This window comes from Pyrus communis, chromosome 12, assembly GCF_041283825.1.
Source record: "Pyrus communis isolate YQ-2024b chromosome 12, ASM4128382v1, whole genome shotgun sequence".
Classification (NCBI taxonomy): domain Eukaryota; kingdom Viridiplantae; phylum Streptophyta; class Magnoliopsida; order Rosales; family Rosaceae; genus Pyrus; species Pyrus communis.
Window position 1 is genome coordinate 3,133,440 of NC_142576.1, and position 27,053 is coordinate 3,160,492.

The 27,053-nt window shown below is 36.8% G+C and overlaps 1 protein-coding gene, 2 long non-coding RNA genes and 2 pseudogenes across 3 annotated transcripts; 3 read left to right on the plus strand and 2 right to left on the minus strand.

Moving 5' to 3' along the window:
• The first annotated feature begins 818 nt into the window (after positions 1 to 818).
• Positions 819 to 3,906, plus strand: LOC148692172 (uncharacterized). The gene is made up of 3 exons (XR_015954090.1): positions 819 to 3,065; positions 3,303 to 3,349; positions 3,653 to 3,906. It is a non-coding gene; the product is annotated as an uncharacterized LOC148692172 (long non-coding RNA).
• A 3,066-nt stretch (positions 3,907 to 6,972) lies between these two features.
• Positions 6,973 to 14,872, plus strand: LOC148692173 (uncharacterized). Its single transcript, XR_015954212.1, has 5 exons — positions 6,973 to 8,610; positions 8,711 to 8,814; positions 9,018 to 9,099; positions 14,618 to 14,665; positions 14,772 to 14,872. It is a non-coding gene; the product is annotated as an uncharacterized LOC148692173 (long non-coding RNA).
• LOC148692174 (uncharacterized) lies at positions 9,524 to 11,197 on the plus strand (annotated as a pseudogene).
• Positions 14,873 to 15,091: 219 nt separating the features above from the next.
• Positions 15,092 to 20,964, minus strand: LOC137746307 (uncharacterized). The gene is made up of 2 exons (XM_068486385.2): positions 20,239 to 20,964; positions 15,092 to 16,409 (listed from the first exon to the last, which is right to left on the minus strand). The coding sequence occupies exons 1-2, from the start codon at positions 20,839 to 20,841 to the stop codon at positions 15,387 to 15,389; spliced, it is 1,626 nt and encodes a 541-aa protein (XP_068342486.2). The 5' UTR covers positions 20,842 to 20,964; the 3' UTR covers positions 15,092 to 15,386.
• Positions 20,965 to 24,379: 3,415 nt separating this feature from the next.
• On the minus strand, positions 24,380 to 27,043 carry LOC137744763 (uncharacterized; annotated as a pseudogene).
• Between the last annotated feature and the right edge of the window lie 10 nt (positions 27,044 to 27,053).

A 27,053-nucleotide genomic window follows, 5' to 3' on the forward strand; every position in this document is an offset into this window, starting at 1 on the left:
CCTACTTCAAGAGTTCGATATTGAAATTAGGGACAAGAAAGGTTGTGAAAACGTGGTGGCTGACCACTTGAGTAGATTGGTGCGTGAAGAAGAATCCCTCCCCATTTCTGAGACGTTTCCGGATGAACAACTTCTGTCCATTGAGGTACGTACCCCTTGGTATGCCGATTTGGTCAATTTCTTGGTGACTAAGCAAGTTCCTAACACCCTAAGCAAGGTCCAACGTGATAAACTGATACATGATGCAAGATTTTATGTGTGGGATGATCCATATCTATGGAAATATTGCCCAGATCAGATTATTAGAAGATGTGTGCCAACTTCTGATTTTAACTCAATTCTAGCATTTTGTCATTCTTATGCATGTGGAGGCCATTTTGGTACCCAAAGGACAGCTCGTAAAGTGTTAGAATCTGGTTTTTATTGGCCTACATTGTTCAAAGATGCTAGAACGTTTTGCTTAACATGTGATAGATGTCAAAGAACAGGTTCTATTGGTGCAAAAGACCAAATGCCGCAAACACCCATCTTCAATGTTGAAATCTTTGATGTTTGGGGTATTGATTTCATGGGTCCTTTTCCTTCTTCATTTGGTTTCACTTATATTTTGCTTGCGGTTGATTATGTTTCTAAATGGGTAGAAGCAAAAGCTACCCGTACTAACGATTCTAGAGTGGTTTCAGATTTCATCAAGACTAACATTTTCTCTAGATTTGGGATGCCGCGGGTATTTATAAGTGATGGAGGTTCACATTTCTGCAATAGGACCATTGAGGCACTCTTCAAGAAGTACAATGTCAAGCATAAGGTTTCAACACCTTATCACCCACAAACAAGTGGCCAAGCCGAAGTATCAAATAGAGAGGTCAAGCAAATCTTGGAGAAGACCGTGGGGCCTAACCGGAAGGATTGGAGCATGCGTTTAGACGATGCACTATGGGCATATCGCACTGCCTACAAAACACCCCTAGGGATGTCTCCATTTCGGCTAGTTTATGGAAAACCTTGTCACTTACCCGTGGAGCTAGAGCATAAGGCACATTGGGCCATCAAAACGTTCAATTTGGACTTAGATGCTGCTGGAATGCATCGGAAGCTCCAATTGAATGAGCTTGAGGAACTAAGGAATGAAGCCTACGAGAATGCCCGCATTTACAAGGAAAAGACGAAGGCGTTTCATGACAAGATGATTAGGGGCAAAACCTTCACAATTGGGCAGAAAGTTTTACTTTTTAATTCTCGTCTACGTTTATTTCCCGGAAAGTTACGTTCTAAATGGATTGGACCTTTTGTTGTTACTAATGTTTTTCCACATGGTGCAGTTCAAGTCCAAAGCTTAAGGAATGGGGTGGAATTCAAGGTCAACGGACATAGATTGAAGCCATACTATGAGAATGCCGTGGGGCAGGTTGTGGAGGAGATCTCACTCCATGCCGTGGGCACCAATGGTGCCTGAACGTGTTCTTCGTCCGGCTGCAAGACGTTAAAGAAAGCGCTACTTGGGAGGCAACCCATGCCATTCAACAAAGGAAGACCTAGAAAGCACTCCAATTCCAGATTTGCGTTCCTGAACCCTTCTCTTTGTTGATTCTTTCTAATCTGCCTATTTAGTTGTTTTACTTGCTGTTTGTGTGATTCTATGCTTAAAACATTGAGGACAATGTTTGATTTAAGTGTGGGGGGGTAACTAAGTGTTTTTCATGCAAATTCGTGGGATTTTATCACCCATTATTTCAAAACTTGTTCCTTGCTGTTTTTAAGTGTTTTTAAGCAGTTTTGGTGTGTTTTAGTATGTTTTGAAGTAAAAATCCGAAAATCAAAGAAAAATTTGAAAAATTTGTTTTAAAAAAACCCAAAAAAGAGTTGTTTTTGTGTGTTTGTTTGTGTCCTAGGGTACCTTCCAACACAATGATGAGGATTTGGTTTTTAAATACATGGCTGTTAAAGAGAGTGATTAACATGGATGAAAGTTTGATTTACTCTATGTTTATGCTTGGTTGTGGTTATAACTTATGAATTCACATGCAATCATAAAAGAAAAAAATCAGTTTTTGTAACATGCTTGAAGGAAGGAACTCAAATTAACGCTACAACCTTGTGAGACTTGAACCTAAACGTTTATTTGGAGAGTTAAAATCTGTGCATTCTTTGTTTTCTAAAATCGTTGCATGATCTCATTATTCTTTGCTTGGTTGCTACTTAGAAGGCGTTTCATCATTTAGTTCCAAACACTAGAAGTCATGCCCATTTCATTCAAAGCATGGTATTGATTAGCATAACACATATTCAAAATGAAGTTGTGTAGTGACCACCACTTTAGCCAAAAAGCCGTGTGCCCTACTCCATTATATGTTTAGGTGTTAACCCCATTGAGCCTTGTTTAGCCTTTTCTTTGTTAACCCACATTACCCTCACCTAGCCTAGATTAGGACTATCCATACCCTCGTTCTTAAAGTATAGTAAGCATGATTCAAATGGAATTCCTTTGTGGCAGAAACCAAGTGTGGGGGAAGTAGAAAGAAAAGAAAAGAAAAATTCGTAAAAAAAAAAAAAAAAATCTTGGCCCAAAAATGCTCTAGAATGCTCCAAATTGCTTCTTTTTGCATAGTTTGACACTAAAACCTGAAATTGCACGAAAATGACTTTAAACACTAAACTAACTAAGGAAAAACAACATAAATGCATGAGAACAAGCCAATTAAGTCGCATAAAAATGCTCCTATCAAGGTTCCAACATCTTCTGTGCTGTAATGGGAGATTTCTATTGGCCTTTCGGATTTCGGCATGCGAAAGTTCACTTATTTCTCTAATTAGATTGTGTATGCCTTCAATTCTTTATTTAATTGTTCTGTTTGCATTCGGGTGTGATGATCTAAATTTTATATGTTTGGAATTATTCACTAAACACCAATTTGTTACATTCAGGTCCACTCCACATTTAACAAGTTCAAATTCCATAGAAGTCGGTTCTGCAGATTGTGTCTGCAATTAGATCAGATATCAACCGATCTTTTGTTATCATGCGGAAGATTGCTTTTGGGAAGGATCTAAAGCAATTCCTCTCTGTATGTTTACTCTCTGTATGCTTATTGCCATGTAGTTCTGCCTTTTCTAATTGATGAGTGTTCATGTTACACTGCGATTCATGATGATGCTTTAATTGTTTCTCGATTCGTAATTGTTTGTAATTAATGTGACATATTTGAATTGCAATCTGTGTTTGTATGAAAGGGATGGCATATCATGTTGCTGACTTAATTGTTTATGTTTTTCATATTTGCGATGGTGTTATGATCGATCAGGTGGCTCCCGTTGTATTCAGTATGCTTTAGCTGCTGCCAATCTATAGGTAAAGGTTAAATTTACATACAATTTTTTTAATTTTTCTTGATTGGAATATGGGCTTTTTATACGTCCTTATCCAAAGTTCTGTAATTTATACAACTTTGATCGAAAGCCATGGTTTTTATTGCTGAAAATTGTTAACCTCTGTTTAGATATTCATTTACTCATTAAAATGGCGTTTTGGGTTCCGTAACCGAACCTCCTTGCTCCTCTTTAATTCTAGAATCTTCAGAATATATGTGAGTTTTGCTTTGAATTTGATAAACCTCTCTGGGTTCGTGAGCTAATACAGTTTTTGGGCACTTAGCCGAAATTTTGTTGGATAGGAACCCATAAACAGGTATGAGGAAGTACGTGAATCATTACTCAGCAAGGGTGATTGTAGAGGGATATGGTATACGAGTATAATTTGAAACCAGTTATGGTTGATTGGTGGCGGGGAATTGTAGAGGGATATGGTACACATGATTATAATTGGAATGGATACAATAGTCTCTTTTTGATGGTGCACGACCTTAAGCTAAAGCTACAGGCCTGTTTTATATAAATACGTTTTTTTCACTTGCGGAAGCGTTTCCCTCTCAGTGGGCATATAATTGAGTTCAACATAGTTATAGTCCTTGGCTTAAGCTTTCATTTTTCTTCCTTCTTTTATCAAAAGAGGTTAATTTTGTACTCATCTTTCAAGAATTATGCATAGTAGTTGTTAAATAGTTGTGGCATTTGAAAGGTCATGTAACTGACCTTAATGTGTTTTTTGGATTGAAAATTAGATGAGAAATACTGGAGAATGTAATTATAGAGATAACTTGGATTTCTACGTTTCTTGGGTATGATAGTTGCATTATTATGTTAGATAAAGTATATAACTAACATGCTAAATTGTACTGATAATATTTGCAGAATGTGGAAACAATATTGCCTGGCCTTCTAAATTTTCATCTTAGAGGCTGTTGGTCATAGTGTAGAGGATGAAGTTCCGAAAACAGTTTGGAGTTTGGTTTTTACCAAGATTCATTATTTTTCCATTGTATTTTCAATTTGCAGGGTTTAAAAACCTTAAGTACCTAGAAATATGTGGTTTGGGACCGATGGATGTCTTCGGAGCTTAAGTGAGCATAATGTCAACAAACAAAATCTGAGGTGATAAATCATATACCAACTACATAATTACAAAAGGTACCAGTTCCACTGGAGGTCATACCGATGCTTTTAGGTTGTTTTTCAAGGTTTTGGAATGAAATAACCTTTTTATCCTAAAGAAATAGAAGAGATGATAACAACTATATCAGAACTAACTTTTGTATGCAGAGCAGGTATAACACCGAAAAAAAAATGAGAGCAAAAATCTTTATATTTTCCAAACCTTTATGATAGGCGACTGACTTCACCATTCTGAGTGACAGAATTATGACCATAGATTAGTATGTCAGATCAATAACTAGCATAAATTAGTCACTGTGTTTGTGATTTATTTGCTTTTGGATTGTGGATTTGGTTCAATTTTTTTGGGTTGCATTTTGTGGTTCTTGCCTAATTGTTATTTAATTAGTTTTGTTTTTTTTTGTTTTTTTTTTTTTTATCTTCTTTTTTTTTTTTTTTTTTTTTTTTGTTTGGATAGGTGCTGTTGTCAAATTTTGTGCATCTCTTTTTAGAAGCAACTCATAGGTGCATTGTACAGGTTAGCCGTATATTCATTTTTTATAAACTATGCATAGTATTTGTTAAACACTGTGGCATTTTAAAGTCCTTGCTTCCGTGACCTTGATATGGTACTGTATATTCGTTTTAAGTAATTACAATTTAGGTATGATGAAAAATTTTAAATTTGATTTATGCGTGTTTCATTTTTTGTCTTCTCAGATATCAATCTATCGGTTATCGATTTGTTCTTTGGATTTTACAATTTCTACACATGATGCCAAAAAGAACTAGGAATAACAAAAGGAATCAGATGCTACAAAATGATAGCAATTTTGGCACTCCAATTGGTATTGAAATGTTTACTGAAAATGTTTGTCATACTAATGATGAGCATATGTTACCTGAAAGCCTTACATTTGCCGAACAAAGTTTTGTGATGCAACAAGAGTGCGATTCTCACGCTTCAGATATGACCTTAAAAAAAATTCTGAAGCCCAAAACAAGTCAACCAAAAAAAAAAAAAAAAAAAAAAAAAACGCACCCTGCAGCAATATGAATACAGCTGAAGCAACTGTAGATGAGATCGAATTTGACAATTTTAATCAGATGGGTAGGGGTGGTCAAGCCTTCTTTCAGAGAAGAAGATTAAGTATGTCATCTTATTCGCTTGCAGTTTTTCTATTAACTTATAATTGTTTTGTTCTATTACTGATAAGTTACATTTGTTTTATTATATTACTTAAATTCAGTTGTAGTAGTTTCCCTTTCATACAATTTAATCCAACTTAATATTAGTCGACTTTGAGTAGGTCCAAATAATCCGACATGTAAATACTTAATAATCCCACCTTTTACTTACATATTTGTTAAAATCCTTTTGTTTTGTAGAAATATAAGTACAAGGTAGACAATTTATTCTTCATTACGAATATTTTTAGGGTTCATTTACTAATCCGTAATAAAAATAGGTGGAATTGGATTGAGTGGGAATTGAATTGAGGAGAAGTGAAATCCAGATTTTGATTAAAGCTGTTTACTATAGTTTTCTGGAATCGGAGTATAAATGGTCATGTTTGAATATAAGTTGTTTACTAATTCACTTGAATCGGAATGAAAATTTGTATGATTACTAGAATGTCCTTTATTATAAATAAATATTTTATAAGAACTTATAGGAAATCAAGTCAATTGATATAAAATTAAAAATTAAAAACTAACCAACCAAACCCCAACCCAACCGTTCTCTCTATCTCTGCCTCAATCATCTTTCAACAATTTGAAATTCACGGTGGGTTTGAGGCCTATGGGAAGTGCTGGTTGTGGTGATGTAATTTCTTTGAAGTTTAGTTTACGGGGTATTTCGTGTTGATTTGAATGTGAGGAGTTTGGTTTTTAACATTGTGTTAAAAATAAAATAACTAAAATGGGCTCTTCTTCAGCTTTCGCTTGATCTTGTTTTCTGGTTGTCGTTATTGTTGAGGATTGAGTTCCGAAAACAGTTTGTACTTTGGTTTTTACCAAGATTCATTATTTTTCCATTGTATTTTCAATTTGCAGGGTTTAAAAACCTTAAGTACCTAGAAATATGTGGTTTGGGACTGATGGATGTCTTCGGAGCTTAAGTGACCATAATGTCAACATACAAAATCTGAGGTGATAAATCATATACCAACTACATAATCACAAAGGGTACCAGTTCCACTGGAGGTCATACCGATACTTTTAGGTTGTTTTTCAAGGTTTTGGAATGACATAACCTTTTTATCCTAAAGAAATAGAAGAGATGATAACAACTATATCAGAACTAACTTTTGTATGCAGAGCAGGTATAACACCCAAAAAAAATGAGAGCAAAAATCTTTATATTTCCTAGACCTTTATGATAGGCGACTGACTTCACCATTCTGAGTGATAGAATTATGACCACAGATTAGTATGTCAAATCAATAACTAGCATAAATTAGTTAGTGTTTTTGTGATTTATTTGCTTTTGGATTGTGGATTTGGTTCATTTTTTTTTGGGTTGCATTTTGTGGTTCTTGCCTAATTGTTATTTAATTTGTTTTTTTTTTATTTGGATAGGTGCTTTTGTCAAATTTTGTGCATCTCTTTTTAGAAGCAACTCATAGATGCGTTGTACAGGTTAACCGTATACTCATTTTTTATAAACTATGCATAGTATTTGTTAAATACTGTGGCATTTTAAAGTCCTTGCTTCCGTGACTCTGATATGATACTGGGTATTCACTTTATTTAATTATATTTGATTTTTGTGTGTTTCATTTTTTTCTTCTCAAATATCAATCTATCGGTTTTCGGCTGGTGTAGCTATCGATTTGTTCTTTGGATTTTACAATTCCTACACATGATGCAAAAAAAGAACTAGGAATAACAAAAGGAACCAGATGCCACAAAATGATAGTAATTTTGGCACTCCAATTGGAATTGAAATGTTTACTGAAAATGTTTGTCATACTGATGATGAGCATATGTTACCTGAAAGCCTTACATTTGCCGAACAAAGTTTTGTGATGCAACAAGAGTGCGATTCTCACGTTTCAGATATAGATGGCCTTAAAAAAATTTCTGAAGCCCAAAACAAAAGACACAAAAAAAAAAAAAAAAAAAAAAAAAAAAAACGAAAAAGGAAAAGAAAACGCAGGGAAGCAACTGTAGATGAGATCGAATTTGACAATTTTAATCAGATGGATGGGGGTGGTCAAGCCTTCTTTCAGAGAAGCAGGGTAAGTATGTCATCTTTTTCGCTTACAGTTTTTCTATTAACTTATAATTGTTTTGTTCTATTACTGATAGATTACATTTGTTTTATTATATTACTTAAATTCAGTTATAGTAGTTTCCCCTTCATACAATTTAATCCAACTTAATATTAGTCGACTTTGAGTAGGTCCTAATAATGCAACACGTAAATACTTAATAATCCCACCTTTAACTTACACATTTGTTACAATCCTTCTGTTTTGTAGAAATATTAAGTACAAGGTAGACAATTTATTCTTCATTACAAACATTTAGTTCAATCCAAAACTAAAGAACATTACTATCTTTACTTATGTATCCGAAGTTAATGTAATGTTGAATATTTTCTTTTCCAAAATTAAGTTTGGATGCTACTTAAATGTAGGAGATTGAAAAAGGATATTCAGTTACTATTGGCCTCGCTTTAAGTTTGGACACACTTTAATTTCGATACACACATGCACACTTATATATACTAACAATATGTATATTTTACTTTCACGTTTGCAATAGAATGAGCGTATTTCGATCCACCGTTTGGAATCTTTTTACTCGAACAAGTAGATTAGAAACCGAGTGCGATGAAGTTTGTAACCCAAAGTAAATGGATCTCATAAACAATTTGGTGGTTTCCAGTGCATATTGCTTTGCTTAAATGGTCAGAAAATCCTTTCATTATATTATTTATATTCAGTTATAATACTTTCACTTGCATATGATGCAATGAAATAGAATATTAGTTGAACTAGAAACGATTCTAATTATCCAAACATCAGGTTGGGTGCCACTTTAAATGTTGGAAAATTGAAAAAAAAAGGATCTTGAGTTGCTGTTTTTGGATTTGACAATGTTGGCTTCACTGTAAGTTATAACAAACTTTAATTTCGATACATACATGCACACATTTATATACTAACAATGTACATCTTACATTTACGATTCACTATTTGAAAATTTTCAGTCGAACAAGAAGATTAGAGTCCAAATATGAAGATTTTGAGACCCAAAGTAATCGGATCTCATGATCGAATTGGTGGTTTTCTAAGCATATTACTTAATGATATGGTGAGAATATCGTTCAGTTATACTATCTATGTTGACTTACAATACTTTCACTTTCACACAGTTGAATACAAGTCAGAATATCAGTTGACTTAAAACCGATTCTAATTATTCAACGCAGAACTACCTAATAATCTTACCTGTAACATGCATATTTATTAAAACCGATTCTATTGTAATGCTGAATTATTTTTTCCCAACATCAGGTTTGGGTGCCACTTTAAATGTAACAAAACCGAAAAAGAATCATCAATTGCTCTTTTTTGACTTGGCTCCGGTGGCCTCGTTGTTGTAAGAATAGTGAAGTAAGAAATACCAACCTCCAAGTGAAAGATAAATCTATGGCAGAAACAAATGACACTTGTCAAGATCCTACATAGTTTGTTATAAGGTTGTTAGATAGCAGTTAGTCCTAAGCTTAGTAAGAAGGTGTTGTAACTACATATAACAGTCCTTTTTGTAAACAGAAAAGTGTGTGAAAAATAACAAGTCTTTTCTTCTCTCTAAATCTGTTTTCCCTCCTAACTCTCTCTTTCTCATTTCTTCTTCTTTCTTATGCGTCATTTCTTCTTTCTTCATCTTTAAGGTTTCTGCAATTCTTACATGGTATCCTCGCTGTAGGTCGATCCAAAGCTTCCGCATACTATCTAATACATATATTTCTTTCTCTCAATCCTCTGATCTGTAAACTTTTCTGAGATTTCTGGGCTCATCAAAGTCCCGATACTCAAGATCCTCGTCTCCTATACAGTGGCCCACCAACTGTTCGATAAAAGTTCGAAGTCAAATACTCTCTTGTTGTTTCACCAATGGTTACAACAGCGCAATTGCATATTGTGCAATCACCCATTACAAGTCTCATCTCTACTGTGTCGTCTTCTGTTACAGTCAAGTTGGATGATTCAAACTATCTTGTATGGAGTTTTCAGATTAATCTTCTGCTTGACAGTCATGGAATTCTTGGGTTTGTTGATGGGTCCAGGTAATGTCTACCAAGGTTTCTTGATGAAGCGAATATTGAAGGGGTTGAAACTGATGCCTATCAGGTTTGGAAAATGCATGATCGGGCTCTTATGCAGCTTCTCATCGCTACATTGTCCTCCACTGCGATCTCCTGTGTGCTTAGCAGTACAACTTCTCATGCCATGTGGACAAATCTCAAAGAAAGGTTCTCTACAGTTACAAAAACAACCATCTTTCAGATGGAGACAGAGCTTCAGAACATACAGAAAGGGTCTGATTCAGTGTATGTCTATCTGCAAAGGATCAAGGATGCCAGAGATCATCTTGCTGCAGCTGGTGTTCGATTTGATGATGATGACATAATCATCCTTGCTCTAAAAGGGTTGTTTGCTGATTATTATACATTTCGGTGTGTTATTAGAGGCCGAGAGAATGGGATCTCTCTGAAAGAATTTCGATCACAGCTTCTTGCTGAAGAAGTTATAATTGGACAGTCTTGTGAATCTTCCTTGTCTTTTGGAACTGCAATGGTTGCAAGCACTCAGTCTGAAAAAGGCAAAGCTCTTAGTCTTGATCACAGTTCAAGCCAAGACTACAGCTTTAATGGTGGATCTACTTCTAATGGATTTCACTCTGGACAAGGGTCATTTTCTTCAAATGGCTCTGAACATATTAATGGTAGTTATGGCAATACAATGTCTTCTGGGGGATACAAGGGGACACATTACAGAGGTAAAGGAAGAGGCAGATTCCAGTATAACAATGGTCCCAGATTTCACTCTCCACCATACAATTTGAGTCTTGGAATTCTTGGCGCCCCAAAGGTTTTTCAACACACCTGTCCTGATCATCTAAATGCGATTCCCACTTGTCAAATCTGTAACAAGAAAGGTCATGTGGCTGCAGATTGCTTTCAAAGGCATAATACATCAACTGCTGGACATGGAGCAACTATTCAATGTCCAATTTGTTGGAAGTTTGGACACTCTGCTACTCAATGTTATCATAGAAACAACTTTGCATATCAAGGGAGACCACCCTCAGTTAATCTCACTACGATGCAAGCAAGTCACAATCCTTTTTCATCATCTGAACAGTTCTGGGTTGCGGATACTGGTGCCACGTCTCATATGACTTCAAAACTTGCGAATCTTAACATGGCTACTCATTACCAAGGCACATATATAATAACCACTGCCAGTGGTGCAGGTTTGACAATTTCTAATATTGGTACATCTACACTGCAAGCTCCCAGCCACATCTTTACACTGAACAATGTGTTGCACGTTCCTAAACTTTCACAACACTTATTATCCATATATCAACTCTGCAAGGATAACAAATGTAGATTCATATGTGATGATATTTCCTTTTGGATTCAGGACAAAATCACAGGGAAAATTCTTCTCAAGGGGCTGTGTAAAGCTGGCTATTACCCCATCCCGTTTAATTCTCCACAGCAGAAATCACCTGCATCATCCACATTTCATGCATGTTATCTAGCCAAACCAGTTACTACAAGCTTATGGCATCAACGATTAGGGCATCCCTTCAATAAAGTCACCTCTGCAATGCTTCAACACATCAACCCTTCTGCATTCACAGATACCTGTCACAGCATTTGTACTCCTTGTTTGGAAGGCAAATTTACAAAGTTGTCTTTTTCTTTTCTTGCAACTAAGTCTGTAACTCCATTAGAGGTATGGGGCCCTGCCCTTGTGATGTATGGGGCCCTGCCCTTGTGATGTCATTTGAAGGGTATAGGTACTATGTTAGTTTTGTGGATGAATGTACTCGATATACATGGATTTTTCCATTGAGAAATAAAGCAGAAGTTTTTCAAATCTTTGTTAAGTTTCATGCCTACTTACATACCCAGTTTTCTGCACATATTAAAATCTTCCAAAGTGATGGTGGTGGTGAATTAATAAGTCATCAATTTCAACATTTTCTCACAACCAAAGGTATTTTGCATCAAAAATCCTGCCCCTACACTCCAGAGCAAAATGGCTTGGCAGAAAGGAAGCACAGACATATTTTGGAAACTGCCATCACCTTATTGCAAACAGCTACACTTCCTTCCAAATTCTGGTTTTTTGCTTGTTCCACAGCCATTCATCTGATAAATCGAATGCCTTGTATTTCCTTACAAATGCAATCTCCTTACCAGTTATTATTTGGTCACTTTCCACCTTTTACACACCTCAAAGTATTTGGGTGTGCTTGTTACCCTCTCTTAAAACCTTATAACACCTCCAAACTCCAACCCAAAACCACAACCTGTACATTTTTGGGATATCCAGCCAACTACAAAGGTTTTATCTGTCTAGATGGAATCACAAACAAAGTCTATATTTCTAGACATGTTCTCTTTGATGAAACATTGTTCCCATACTCCACCACACTATCTGTTATATCTCCAATGCCTTCATCCACATCCAAGTCCTTCCTTCCTTCATCTGCACCACTCATACCATCAGTTTCATTGCATAATCATGTCACTTTACCATCATCACATCTTCATTCATCTTCATCTCAAGCCTCAGAGTCCTTGAGTCCAATTTCATCTAGTGCCACAGATTCCTTGTCTGCATCTACAACCTCAGAGTGTTTTCAACCACAATCATGTACAGCTTCAGCATCTGTTCAATCATCTTCACTGCATAATTCCATGTCACTGTCACCCTCTTCACCCATAGTGTCTAGCCCTCATGCTGTTACACAATTCCCTATCCCTGCTGATCCTGATTTCCAACAAGACTATCTAATTGTTGATCTTCCTATCCATATGAATCTGCATCCAATGCAGACTCGTTCCAAAAGTGGCATTGTCAAAAGAAAGGCTTATTCTGCATCAGTGGCTTTCCCCTCACCACTTTTAGAACCCAAAACATTCAAAGCAGCTGCAAAAGTGAAAGAGTGACAGTCTGCTATGCAAGAGGAAATTGCTGCTTTAAATTCTCAGCAAACTTGGTCCCTTGTTCCTCTTCCACCCCATAAAAATCTGGTTAGTTGTAAGTGGGTATACAGAATCAAACGAAATGCAGATGGTTCCATCTCCCGATACAAAGCCAGGCTTGTTGCAAAGGGGTACAGTCAGGAGGAAGGCATTGATTATGGTGAAATGTTCAGTCCAATGGTTAAACCTACAACTATTCGATTAATCCTAGCATTGGCAGCACAGTTTCATTGGCCTCTTCGCCAACTGGATGTTAAAAATGCATTCTTACATGGTTTACTCAATGAAGAGGTGTATATGGAACAACCTCCAGGCTTTCAAAGTTCTAGTCATCCATCCACTTATGTATGCAAGCTTCAAAAATCTCTATATGGTCTAAAATAGGCTCCTTGAGCCTGGAATGAACGGTTTACAAGTTTTTTGCCTGGATTGGGGTTTCGACAGTCTCCAGCCGATCCTTCTTTGTTTGTTAAACATACATCAGAGGGCACGTTTGTTCTCTTGCTTTATGTGGATGATGTGATTCTCACAGGGAGTGATTCCCAGTTGGTTTCCAATGTTATTTCAGCTCTCACTATGGAATTTGATATGAAGGATTTGGGAGTTCTAAACTATTTCTTAGGGCTTCAGATTCAATACACTTCTGATGGTCTCTTTGTTTCTTAATCTAAATACACCAAGGAGTTGATTGACAAGGTTGATCTTCAAGATTGTAAACCTTGTGCCACTCCTTGTCTTCCCTATCACAGACTGATCAAAGATGATGGGAAACCTTATCACATTCCTAACCAGTATCGCAGTATTGTAGGTGCACTGCAATACCTCACGTTTACTCGACCTGATATCGTGTTTTCAGTTAATCAAGCTTGCTAGTTTATGCACAATCCTATGGAATCCCATGTAGTTGCAGTCAAATGCATAATTCGATATCTCAAAGGCACTTCGGGGTATGGGATTCGATTTCAATCAGGACCACTCTATCTGCAATCCTATAGTGATGCAGATTGGGCCGGCGATCCCAACGATCGCAAATCTACATCTGGTTTCATTGTATTTCTTGGTTCCAATCCCATTTCTTGGGCTTCAAAGAAGCAACACACTGTTTCTCGGTCTTCCACAGAGGCTGAATATCGAGCCCTTGCCATCACTGCAGCTGAGCTTGCCTGGATACGCCAATTGTTCTGTGATCTTCACATTCCTTTTCCCTTGCCTCCCATGATACATTGTGACAATGTTTCTGCCATCGCTCTATCCACCAATCCAGTGTTTCATGCTAAGTCTAAACACATTGAAATCGATTACCACTTTGTGCGAGAACGTGTCACACGAGGAGATCTCCAAATTCAACATGTTTCTTCCTCTGATCAGTCAGCTAACATTTTGACTAAGGGTCTATCTGCGCCCTTGTTCCAGTTGCATTGTGGCAATCTCATGCTCAGCTCCTACACGCATGAGCTTGAGGGGGGATGTAAGAATAGTGAAGTAAGAAATACCAACCTCCAAGTGAAAGATAAATCTATGGCAGAAACAAATGACACTTGTCAAGATCCTACATAGTTTGTTATAAGGTTGTTAGATAACAGTTAGTCCTAAGCTTAGTAAGAAGGTGTTGTAACTACATATAACAGTCCTTTTTGTAAACAGAAAAGTGTGTGAAAAATAACAAGTCTTTTCTTCTCTCTAAATCTGTTTTCCCTCCTAACTCTCTCTCTCTCTCTCATTTCTTCTTCTTTCTTCTGCGTCATTTCTTCTTTCTTCATCTTTAAGGTTTCTGCAATTCTTACAGTTGTAAGTGTGAACAAATTTTTTTGATCCCAAATACTTTATTATTTATGCTTATACATGCTTTGTTTAGATTGTTGAAACTGCAAGAATTTTATGCAGCGTCACAGATGACTCGGCTTGACTTAAATCCTAAGAGGTTTAAAAAAGGTATTTATGATATTATCATATTGATTCACCATGATTTAACAGGTAGAACTTAGAGATTAAACAAGCACAATCTCAAATCAGGATTTAGTTTTGAATTTCTGTGCAGGTGCATTTTGCAACATCACCAACAGTTACTACTACACATTAGGGACAATTAAACAAGCACGTTGTAGAATCCATAAAAAATCATGTAAATTGTATATAGTTAGGACTTAGAAATCAGCTATTTTGTTGGTACATAGGCTCTTAATGCAAATCCAATAGAATCTAGATGAAACTGAAAGACTTATTATACCGTGTGAATTAAGTTGCTTTGATTAATTTCTGGTGTGGGTATTTTTGCTAGCGATAATTCTATTCATACCACAAAGGATTTTATATACAAGCATGTATACTTGACAATTAAAGATCTCTACAAATCAGAAATACAATCAAAATCAAGTTACAATATTAATTCTTAAACCTTGAGAGAGTATTTCCTTAGACAATACTACTTCTCTAAGTAGCTACCATCGTGCATCAATGACAACAAACACTTCCACTTTGCATAGCAGATGGATTATTTACCATAACTAACCGACGCTCTTGAATTACCAACCCAGGTAAGATCGAGAAAGCGTCATTGACCTCGTTCATTACCCCGAATCCTAATTGCTACATGCAAACAGGGTGTCTGACCTAGTTAATTATTTTCTCAAGCCAACACACCGCGGCGGAGTAATTACACAACTGCAGTCGCATCAATCTCTTCAAAACGGGTTGCATCGTTACATGAAAAGGAGCCAGTAGTGGTCATGTTCTTGAGACATGATCTTGACCTGAAGTACATGCACCGCAACCACTTCGTCACCCAAATAAGAAACCGAATAGTGTGTATTACGCAGACTATGGCCAGCAACCCATTCCAAAGATAGACGGAATAGCTGTAAATGCTTATATTAGAGTTAAAGTAAATGCTTATATATGAAAAATCGAAATAAGGAGGGACAATCATGAGCAGCACTTGTAGGTAGGTGAATGCCAGGAATGTGAGAGTGACGCACATGAACAGCGATAAGAGCCACATGCAAAATCGATTGTGGAGAGGAAATCCACTAATGAGCAAAAGGGTGACACTCAAAGAAGCAAGGAACGAGATGGTATTGTAATTTATGAAATAGACGAAGAGATCTTCCCAAATGTAGCCTAACACTGCAGTTCCAGCTATGCATGTTCTCTGTTCAGTGCAAATTGTTTTAGAATAATTGATTCCAGGAGAATCAATGGTAATGTCTGTATCTGTATTATTAGTTTCCCAAACACCACCTGGTGGGTTGACTATGGCTTGAAAAGTCATCGTCGAGATCATCGTAGCCACAACCATCAGCATGCCACGTGTATCGACCACCCAATTACTCGGATATCTCAACCATTCCATCAATTTTATCCAGCACCTCCTTGCTGGCGTTGATCCCTTTTCCGATGATGCTACTCGTTTGTGAAGCTTCTTTTTCTTCTTTACCCTTCTTAGATTTGGTGCTACAACAGCAGCGGCGGCAACATCTGAGTTAGGATTATCATTTTCATTATTTTCCCTTCTGATTAATCCTGCGTCCATCAAAATCTGTTGAATTTCTAAGCTTCTGCTAAAGTCCTCTCTTGTAACGCTGCTGTACTCTAAGATATCTGACATGGTCAGAGATATCCCATTCACGCCAGTTGCTTCTGCTCTTATAGCATCAACAGAAAGCAGGTAACGTATAGTCTGTAAATAATATATACACTTTTATTAATTTTGTGGAAATTATGCTCCTAAGGGGAGCAAACAAAAGAAAGTACACATAAATTTAGGTTAATCTCAATTTAGTACTTTGAATTTTCTTGATTTTCTACTTTTGATATATCTAAATTTTTTTTGTCTCAGTTTGATTCTTAATTAAAGTCATAATTCTAAAACAGTTTCACAGATCCGTTAAGTTTTCTGACAAAAATTTCGTTAACTGATGATGTGGAATCCATATGAACAATAACTGAATGCCATGTATGAGCCCACTTGGTTATTAAAAAAAAAAAATTAACAAAAGAACTAAAATTAGAAAAAAAAAAAATTAAAATAATATAAACCTTCAAACCTAAAACCTGAAAGGGTGAAGATCATTTAGAAGAAAAAGGAAGTCGTTCAGCTGACCATGAAGGTCTCCGACGACCACCACGGTAGATTCCAAGCCTAGCTGATCGACGTTTGCCTCTTTGTGAAGGATGTTGGATGTGCAGAGGATCAACTATCGACAACCTCTACGGGAAACACGTCGGGCAATTGGGTCGGGTTCAGATTTCTAGATGCCCAATAAAAAACAAACCTGAGGTTCCTAACCCATTCGAGACTAAGCTTTCCGTCGCCCGGCCAGCCAACTGGGGTTTTCGGATTAGGCTTTGGCTACGATGGGTTGTCTTCGGATTCGAAGTTGGTGATAGCGGAAGATGCCGAATCGATGACCGGCAACAGTTCTGCTGCTAATACTGTTGTGCCTTGGCCCGTTCGTTAGTGCGGAACCGAGATTCAGATTACAACCTCACCAAAATCACACACAGTTGAACAAAATAAAATACAAGAAATAAAGACACAGAGAAATTTACGAGGTTCGGCAAAAAACTGCCTACGTCCCCGGAGAGATATTGCTCTTCACTATGAGAATAACAGTACAAGTATACATGAGTTAAATCGACATAACCCAATCCCATATCCCTTGTACACCCACTCACAGAATTTTCCCAAGAGCCTCACTCTACCCCAAGAGTTCTTTCACTAGAATACTTTCACTCTAGCTCTCTTGATTTCTCTCACCCTTACCCATGGTAGAGCCAAATGCTCTCACCATCTCTTTGGATGCTTTACATCTCTTCTTCCGTGCACATGTTTTGCCAAATGCTCTCACCATTTTATGCTTTTCTTAATCCAAGCCATCTCCCACAAAACATGACTTTGAAAAAGCCCCAAAACATGGCTTTGAAAAAACCACAAAACATGGCTTTGAAAAAGCCACAAAACATGGCTTTGAAAAAGCCACAAAACATGGCTTTGAAAAAGCCACAAAACATGGAACTAATTTGGCCACTATCCAACAAATACTTCTTGCAACTTTTTGAAATGCAGATGGACGGAATTCTCTTTTATTCCAGTTGAAAGGGAGGTAAGGGAAGGGAGTGGGTTGCAGATCTGGGGAACGGAAACCCATATGCAGCACAAAAAGGAGTGGATTCATTCTACCGCTGCCCCATGTGCAGTCGAAGGGAGGGAGATAGAGGCTTTTGTTTTTTTGGTCAAAGGGAGATAGAGGCTCAAATTTGGTCATTTGCGATTCCTCCTCAATGTTTATCAGAGAAGTTATGGGGCGTAGTCAAATGAAGATTTTAAGGAGTAGAGATCATCCCTTTATTATTATTTTTTTTTTCATTTGCCTTTTCTCTTATTTGAACGGTTACGGTTATTCACGATAATATCTTATATTAATTTTTTGTAAAAATAAAAAGATAAAATAGAGAATGTCAAAGGAAGAGATGGAAAAAGGTTGTAAGAGAATTCTAGTTCGAATTTTAAGGAATTTTAAAAGACTTTAAAATTATGGTGTAGTCAACTAGAATTTTAAAAGATTTTCAAAGAATTCATTCAAATACAGGGGTAATCAATTAAATAATTTTAAAAGACTTTAGAATCCTAATGTAGCTAACTAGGATTTTAAAATATTTTTATATAGTATATGCAAATCTATCAGTATTAAAAAATTCATAAATTTTGAAGAATTTCTTTCAATAAGAGATTTTATAGGATTTGAAAAGGGATTATAAGCATAACAAAATTATACCTCCACCCTAGGATTTCTTTTCAATCCCCTCTCTCTCTTTCTCTCTCTCTCTATTTTCTTCCAGACATAGAACCTGCCAATATGATTTCCTTTCATGTTCATCCGTCACCGTCCCAGTAGCAAACTGCAACATTTGTAAAATTTTTTATTTTCTTTATTTTGGATTGTGTAATAGTATTTCTTGTAATGCTTTGATGGGAAGTGTTAATGGCTACTAACCGTTCTTGTAATGATTATGCATTCTATCTGAAGGTGTTTATTTTTTACCATATTAATTGAACTCTTCGAAATTACTACTAAGAATCTTATTATCAATTCAAACTTTCTGGTCTTTTTCGTGTAATCATATTAGTGTAAGGGTGCAAGCATCTTCCAAAGCCTATTTATATTTGTACTTATATTGGTAGTTGTACTTAGAAACAAAACATTATGAACTAATCAATTGTTGAGGAAAAATGATTAATTTTGAGACATTTGATTTAAGAAGCATCACTTGTTTTGGTTAGTTAAAATTATTTTTCGTAAAGAAATCACAATGCAAATGAGAAAGGGAAAGAAAAGACATATTTGATTGGTTTATATTTCCATATATATATATATATATATGTTTATGTCTTTTTCAGATTGTGCACTGAGAAAAGAATTTAGATTGTAGGAGTCAAAAAAGAAATCCTAAGAAATACATAAAAGAAATCCTCATAAATCCATAAAATCCTATAATAGAAATTCATAATAATTTGTCCATTAAGAAATTAAAATTAAAAATTAAAAAGTTAAAATACTAAAAACCTAAAAGGGTGAAGATCGTTTAAAAGAAAAAGGAGGTCCACGAAGGTCTCCGACGACTACCACGGTAGATTCCAGGTCTAACTGATCGACGATTGGCCTCTTTGTGGAGGATCTTGAATGTGCAGAAGACCAAGCTTGTCGACAACCACGACGGGAAACACGGGCAATTGGGTCGGGTCCGGATTTCTAGATGCCCAATAAAAAACAAACACGAGGTTCCTAACCCATTCGAGACTGAGCTTTCCGTCGGCCGGCCAGCCAACTGGAGTATCCGGATTAGGCCGCAGCGACGATGGGTTATCTTCGGATTCGGAGTTGGTGACGGCGGAAGACGCCTAATCGATGACCGGCAGCGGTGCTGCTGCTAATACTTCTGCAACTTCTTGAGATGCAGATGGACGCGATTCTTTCTTTTATTCCAGTTGAACGGGAGGTAAGGGAAGGGAGTGGGTTGCAGATCTGGGTAAGGGAAACCCATATGCAGCACAAAAAGGAAGTAGATTCATTCCACCGCCGCCCATCTGCAGTCGAAGGGAGGGAGAGTCTCAAACTTGCTCTGCAATTCCTCCTCATATGCGATTCCAGATAACTTAGTTTTTAAATTTTTAATATTTTAGTTTTTCTAGTATTCATGTGAACTCATATTGACACGTGGTATCTAATTATTCTTTACGTAGATGCATCAACAGAGATTTTAACAAATAATTTAAAGGATGTATAAAAATACCTCAGAATTAATTATAACTTTAGTACCAAGCTTAACAAAAAACCTTAAGGTACGAAATGTTAAAAACCAAAAAACAAAAAACTTCACGAAATTAATGCCATAAACTATATATAAAGGGGAAGAAACAAAAGAAACTTTACACATGAACATATATTAATTAATATAGTAAAAAACTAAGAATATCCAGTATAGAAAATGGAAATATATATACGTACCTTAATTTGCCTTAGCATCAAAGCTAAGTGCAGGATGGTCACACCACCATCACATCCAGCTCTTGAGTTGAGGAACTCACCATTGCTGTCGTCTCTTTCAACCAACCTTTTCAAGCACTCTAACTGGTTGTGTTTAATACACAAGTGCAAAACTGTTTCTTTCGATCTGTTTTCAACTTTGACATAAATGGACTCAGGATTTTTATCAATCAACTTCTGCAGCACCTCAACTTCTCCATTCATGGCTGCATAGTGAAGAGGGATTCTTCCCTTTTCATCGCAACGCAAGCACGCATCAGCATACACAGATAACAAAGCTTCGACAGTCTCCTTGTGGCCCTCAGCAGAAGCCAAGTGCAGGGGCGTGCGTCCATCGGCGTCCACCCGCTCTGCAAGTTTGGGATTTTTAGTGCAAAGGGCTTTGGTAAACTCAGCGTGGCCGAGCAAAGCCGAAACATGCAAGGGGGTTCCGGTTTTTCCGGTCTGCAGGGATATTCTCCTTAGAATTTCTGGGTCTTTTTCAATCAATCTGTTTAAGTATTCCACATCCCCACTCCGTGATGAATCGTACACTTCTTCTTCATCATGCCGTGCGATCTCCATTGTTTTTTTTTTTTTTTCTCTCTCTTTCTGAACCTTGCTTCACTTAGAAAAATTTTCTGAGAGCGATCGATTATTTGTAATAGCGAACAAAATGCGCGTATATCAAAAACACTCTTATAAGGTTAAATATAAAAGCAATTACAAAACGACTTTAAGGTGATTCGCGCATGGAATGATTCAAACCGTTGAAGCTTGTGTGGAGCTCGCAAATTATCGACGACCAAGATCAGTCCCCATCCTGCATGCAAGTGGCTAAATGTGATACGTACACGTAGCAAAATTATTTTTGTGGAGAAATTTGAATGAAAAACAATAAAGGTCATCCCGAAGTAGTTGATGAACCAATATTTATAGGGTAAAGTACAAAAAACTACCTCATCTATTGGGGTCACGACAGTTTCATACCTCATCTTTTAAAATTAACAATGTCATATCGCATCTTACGAATTTGTGACAATGTCATACCTCCGTCAAATTTTCTATTAGTTTTTCTGTTAAGTGCTGACGTGGCTTGATTCGGGACATACTTTCTATTAAAAAATTATTAAAAACTAAAAAATAATTATTTAATATTTTTTAAATATTAAAATAATAATAAAAAGCAGAGGAAAAAAAAACCATCAGTTCGTGCCTCCCCTCCCCCTCCCCCTCCCCCTCCTCTCTCTTCTCCCCATCTTCATTTTCTTCCCCCCACCTGCAAACCCAAAAAAATAAAAAAAATAAAAAAAATTTTGAAAACCCAACAACCCCCTGCGGAAGAACAAGAAGGAGAAGGAGGAGGAGGAGGAGGAGGAGGAGGAGGAGGAAGAAGAAGAAGAAGAGGAAAAAAAAGGAGGAAGGAAAAAAAAAATTCCTCCCTGTCAGCGCGGGAGAAGGAGGAAGAAGAAGAAGAGGAAGAAAAAATAAAAAAAAAATTTGAAAACCTATCAACACCTCCTGCGGAAGAAGAAGAAGGAGAATGAGAAGGAGAAGGAGGAAGAAGAAGAAGAAGAGGAAAAAAACGAGGAAGGAAATTTTTTTTTTTTTTTTTTTTAAACCATCAACTCCCCTGCCGAAGAAGAGGAGGAAAAAAAGAAGGAAAAAAAAAAATTTTGAAAACCCATCAAACCCCAAATCCACCACTTTCATCCATTCTCCACATCCTCTTCCGCACCCATCTTCCATCTTCTCTGCTCACCCATCTTCCCGCCGACGGGATCTGGTGTTTTTTTTTTTTTTTTTTTTTTGGTTGGGATTTGCAGGTGGGGGAAGAAGATGAAGATGGGGAGAGGAGGGAGGATGGGGGGAAGGGAGGGACGAAATGAGGGGGTTTTTTTTTCCTGCTTTTTATTATTATTTTAATATTTAAAAAATATTAAATAATTGTATTTTAGTTTTTAATAATTTTTTAATAAAAAGTAGGTCCCGAATCAAGCCACGTCAGCACTTAACAGAAAAATTAACAGAAAAATTGACGGAGGTATGACATTGTCACAAATTCGTAAGATGCGGTATGACATTGTCAATTTAAAAAAATGAGGTATGAAACTGTCGTGACCCCAATAGTTGAGGTAGTTTTTTGTACTTTACCCATATTTATACTATCTATTTCGTTCTTTTATATTTTCTTTCTTGTCAAGTTTAGTTGGAAGTCTTAAGTATTTGTGATAATTTTACCATATTGTGTTTCTATGAGTAGCAGGATGAAATTTGGTAGAAGAGTATGCAAACAATGGAATTTTTGAGTGATTTCGGTTGGAGATGAAAAATACGCAAGGAAACTGTTCGATGAGAGATCAAGAAAAGTAAGGAACAAAAGTAATCTACCAATAACAGTAGCAAGAGGTTCGTCATGTTGTGTTTGGTTAGATAGTGTAACTTTCTGAATGCTACAAGGAAATGGCAGCAGCCATTTGTGACTTTGTGTGTGGCTTTCGTTTGTGATAAGGAAGTCTTTGTTAGATTAATGGCCAAGTGGCCAAAACCAACTTTGCTAATAGTGAAAGACAAAAAGAAGGTGGACAACATTATTGTGTCAGCTTTTTAGTCGGTTTTTGAGATATGCATAATTCCTCACTTTGGTCCTTGAGATTTCAAATCAATAGAAGTGGTCCCTGAGATTGTCCATCATCCAACATTTTGGTCATTCCGTTAAAAACTTCGTTAAGTGTCCTGAAACTTTTGGCCGGAAGTTTGGGCAATTTTCAAGAGAGAGAACATAGAAGTATCCAGGGGGAGAGCATCTGGCTCTCCCATGGGAAAGGTTGAACATGGGTTGACAGAAAATCAAGAGAGCTAGAGTGAAAAGTATTCTAGTGAAAGAATTCTTGGGTATAAAAAAATTCCCACAAATAAGGATAGGTTTTAGTGACTCAAAATGGAGTGGAGCCCAGATGAATTTTTGAGTGGGAATCAAGATCACCATGTGAAATGAATGGGGGGAGGTGGATTGTCTGTCTTCCCATTTTCATACTCTCCTCATGCTCTTCTATTTGTGTGGTCACAGTTAAACTACGTCAACATTTTATATTTCTATTACTTTTTATTTTATTATTTCTATAAAAGATTAATATTAAATATTGATGTGGCTTAACCATGACCACACATCACAGGAGGGCATTGGGAGAGCATGGAAATGGGAGGGCAGACAATCCACCTCCATGAATGGGAAGCTGCTCTGCAGCCTTGAAAGACGCGCCAAACATGCGTTGATAAAGTTTTTTTTAGGGAAAATTGTTTTGAAATTGATATAACTTTTTACTTTGATTTTAGGTCTTTAAATTTGTCTACCATCAATTATTTTAGTTTTTTCATAAAAAATCTCTAGAAGTGGAACCATCGGCGATGTCGTTGTCGGATCCAAGAAAGAATAGCGAGAGAGATGGAGAGAGAGCGCGCGCAACTCCATTTAGAGGATTTGATTTTGCTGTAAATTTTGCTTCTTCAGGCTTCCACGGACACCGTAATGCTGCATTGCGGGCACTCAATCTCATGTGTCCTCCCTTCTCTTATCCTCCAGTCAGCTATTCCAACTTTTGATGACAATATTATTAGGAACCAATCCTTAGTAAAACACAAATGAATTTTGAAAAGCCACATGAGGTGCTTTCTCGAAGAAATACATGAAGCATTTCAAATACTTTTGAAACTCAAAAACATTTTCTTTTAAAGCGGTCTCATTCATTTTAAAAGTATTTTCAAACGAACCCTAAAACTATGTTTGCCATATATACTATAATTTTTTTCTTTTTTTTTGGTTGAGAAAGCCATTTATACTGTATTGACTAATAACAAACGACTAGCAGAGAGAATGAAAACAGTTGTTAATTTGCTAATGTGATAACAAATGACATAAATGAATACTAATAAAATAGTAGCTACCATCCTGCATCAAAGACAACAAACACTTCCAATTTTTGCGTAGCATGGATTATTTATCATAACTAAGCGACACACTTGAATTACCAACCCAGTAGAGATCCAAAAAGCGTTATTGACCTAGTTCATTACCCCAAACCCTAATTGCTCATACATACAAGGTGTCTGACCTAATTATTTATTTTCTCAAGCAAGCACACCGTGGGGGAGTAATCACACAACTGCAGGCACATCATTCTCTTCAAAACGCATTGGATTGTTCCATGAAAAGGAGCCAGTAGTGATCATATTCTTGAGACTTGATGTTGACCTGAAGTACATGGACCGCAACCGCTTCATCACCCAAATAAGAAACCGAATAGTGTGCACTACACCGACTACGGCCAGCAAAGAAATCCAAAGATAAATGGATGTCCTGGAAATTTTTTTAGACGATAAGAAAATAGTGTTCTCAGGGACGATCATGAGCAGCACATGTAGGTAGCTGAGTGCCATGAATGTGAGAGTGACGCATATGGACATCGATAAGAGCCACGTGCCCAACAGATTGTGGAGTGGAAATCCACTAACGAGCAAAAGGGTGACACTCAAAGAAGCAAGGAACGAGATGGTATTGTATCTTATGAACTTGATGAAGAACCCTTTCCAAATGCAGTTCCAGCTATACATACATTATCTTCACTGCAAACTGGTGTCCCAGAATAAGTGGTAGTGTTTGTATTATTAATTTCCCAAACACTACCTGGTGGGTTGACTATGGCTTGAAAAGCCATCGTCGAGATTACCGTAGCCACAACCATCAGCATGCCACGTGTCTCGACCGCCCAATTACTCGGATGTCTCAACCATTTCATCAATTTTATCCAGCGCCACGTTGCTGGCTTTGATCCCTTTTCCGATGGTGCTACTTGTTTGTGAAGCTTCTTTCTCTTCTTTGACCTTTTTGGATTTGGTGATGCAACAACAGTAGCAGCGGCAACAGCTGAGTTAGGATTATTATTTTCATTATTTTCTCTTCTGATTAATCCTGCGTCTATCAAAATCTGTTGAATTTCTAAGCTTCTGCTAAAGTCCTCTCTTGCAATGCTGCTGTCCTCTAAGATATCTAACATGGTCAGAGACATCCCATTCACACCAATTGCTTCTGCTCTTATAGCATCAATGGAAAGCAGGTAACGTATGGTCTGTAGATAATATATACACTTTATTAATTTGGTGGAAGGGGAACAAACAAAAGAAAGTACACACATGAATATATAGGGGAACAAACAAAAGAAAGTTTACACATGAACATATATTAATTAATATAGTAAGAAACTAGGAATATCCAGTATACAAAATGGAATATATATACGTACGTACCTTAATTTGCCTTAGCATATCAAAGCTAAGTGCAGGATGGTCACACCACCATCACAGCCAGCTCTTGAGTTGAGGAACCCACCATCGCTGTCGACTCTTTCAACCAACAGTTTCAAGCACTCTAACTGGTTGTGCATAATACACAAGTGCAAAACTGTTTCTTTCGATCTGTTTTCAACTTTGAAATAAAAGGACTCAGGATTTTTATCAATCAACTTCTCCTCTCATGGCTGCATAGTGAAGGGGGATTCTTCCATTTTCATCAAAATGAAAACACGCATCAGCATACATAGATAACAAAGCTTCAACGGTCTCCTTGTGGCCCTCAGCAGTGTTGGAAATTTTGAGTAGAATTTCATTGTCCCACATTGCTCATCACCACAAGGTTTCTCCCTTTATAAGGCTTTGTTCCTTATAAAAAGTGATTGAAGTGATGGACCTTAGAAAATAAAATTGGTCTCACCTTGGGGTTGTTCTTTGGGATTTAATTAATTATTTTTAATTAATTTTGAATTTAATTAATTAATTATTATTTTTTATTATTACCAACAGACTCATCATTTCAGATGAAGGCTGAAGAGTTCAGAAAAAATGCACCCATCTGAAGAGATGTCTCCCAACAGTCACACCCCATTCTCATACCTGTTGCGAACATGCATTATCCCATTATATATACATTCATCTGCATGACATTTAATATACAGAAAATCAACATTCTTCTTCTACAATCATAAACATCCTTTCTGAGAGAACCACATAAAAATTCACCAGAAGTCAATTTTTTCCGATGCTAGAATTCCTGACTTAGATCGTTGAATCCTGGTGAAGCAGACGTCTGTAGAACTACAAGCACTGAGTAGGGACAAAATTTCTGTTTCAAGGACATTGCGATACGCAAGCCTCGACCATCAATTTTTCTGTTTAATATTATTTCATTGTTCATACTCTGTTTAATATTTATTATTATTTATTATTTATTAGCATATATAATTTTATCACAGATTGTTGACATATATCCAACCAGCAGAAGCCAAGTGCAGGGGCGTGCGTCTGTTGGCGTCCACCCTTCCTGCAAGTTTGGGATTGTTAGTGCAAAGGGCTTTGGTAACTTCAACGTGGCCGAGTAAAGCTGAAACATGCAAGGGCTTTCCGATTTTGCCGGTCTACAGGGATATTCTCCTTATAATTGCTGGGTCTTTTTCAATCAATCTGTTTAAGTACTAGTTTGGCACAACTAAAATTATTAAAAAGGCAGCTATGAAAAAAAGTTGGGATGTAAAATGTGGTAAATGTAAAAATAAGTGCTTCTTTTCAAAGTTTTAGCCAAAATAAGCAGAAAAATGGAAGCAACATTTTGTTGCTTCTCAAAACCAGCTTTTTTTCAAAGTAGGCGGATGAACAGTAAAGTTTAACGAAACTTTCTTAATCCCAATTATAACCGCTTTCTCCTTCTCGCGATCTCCATCCAGCGCATCAACGTCATGTTGTAGAAG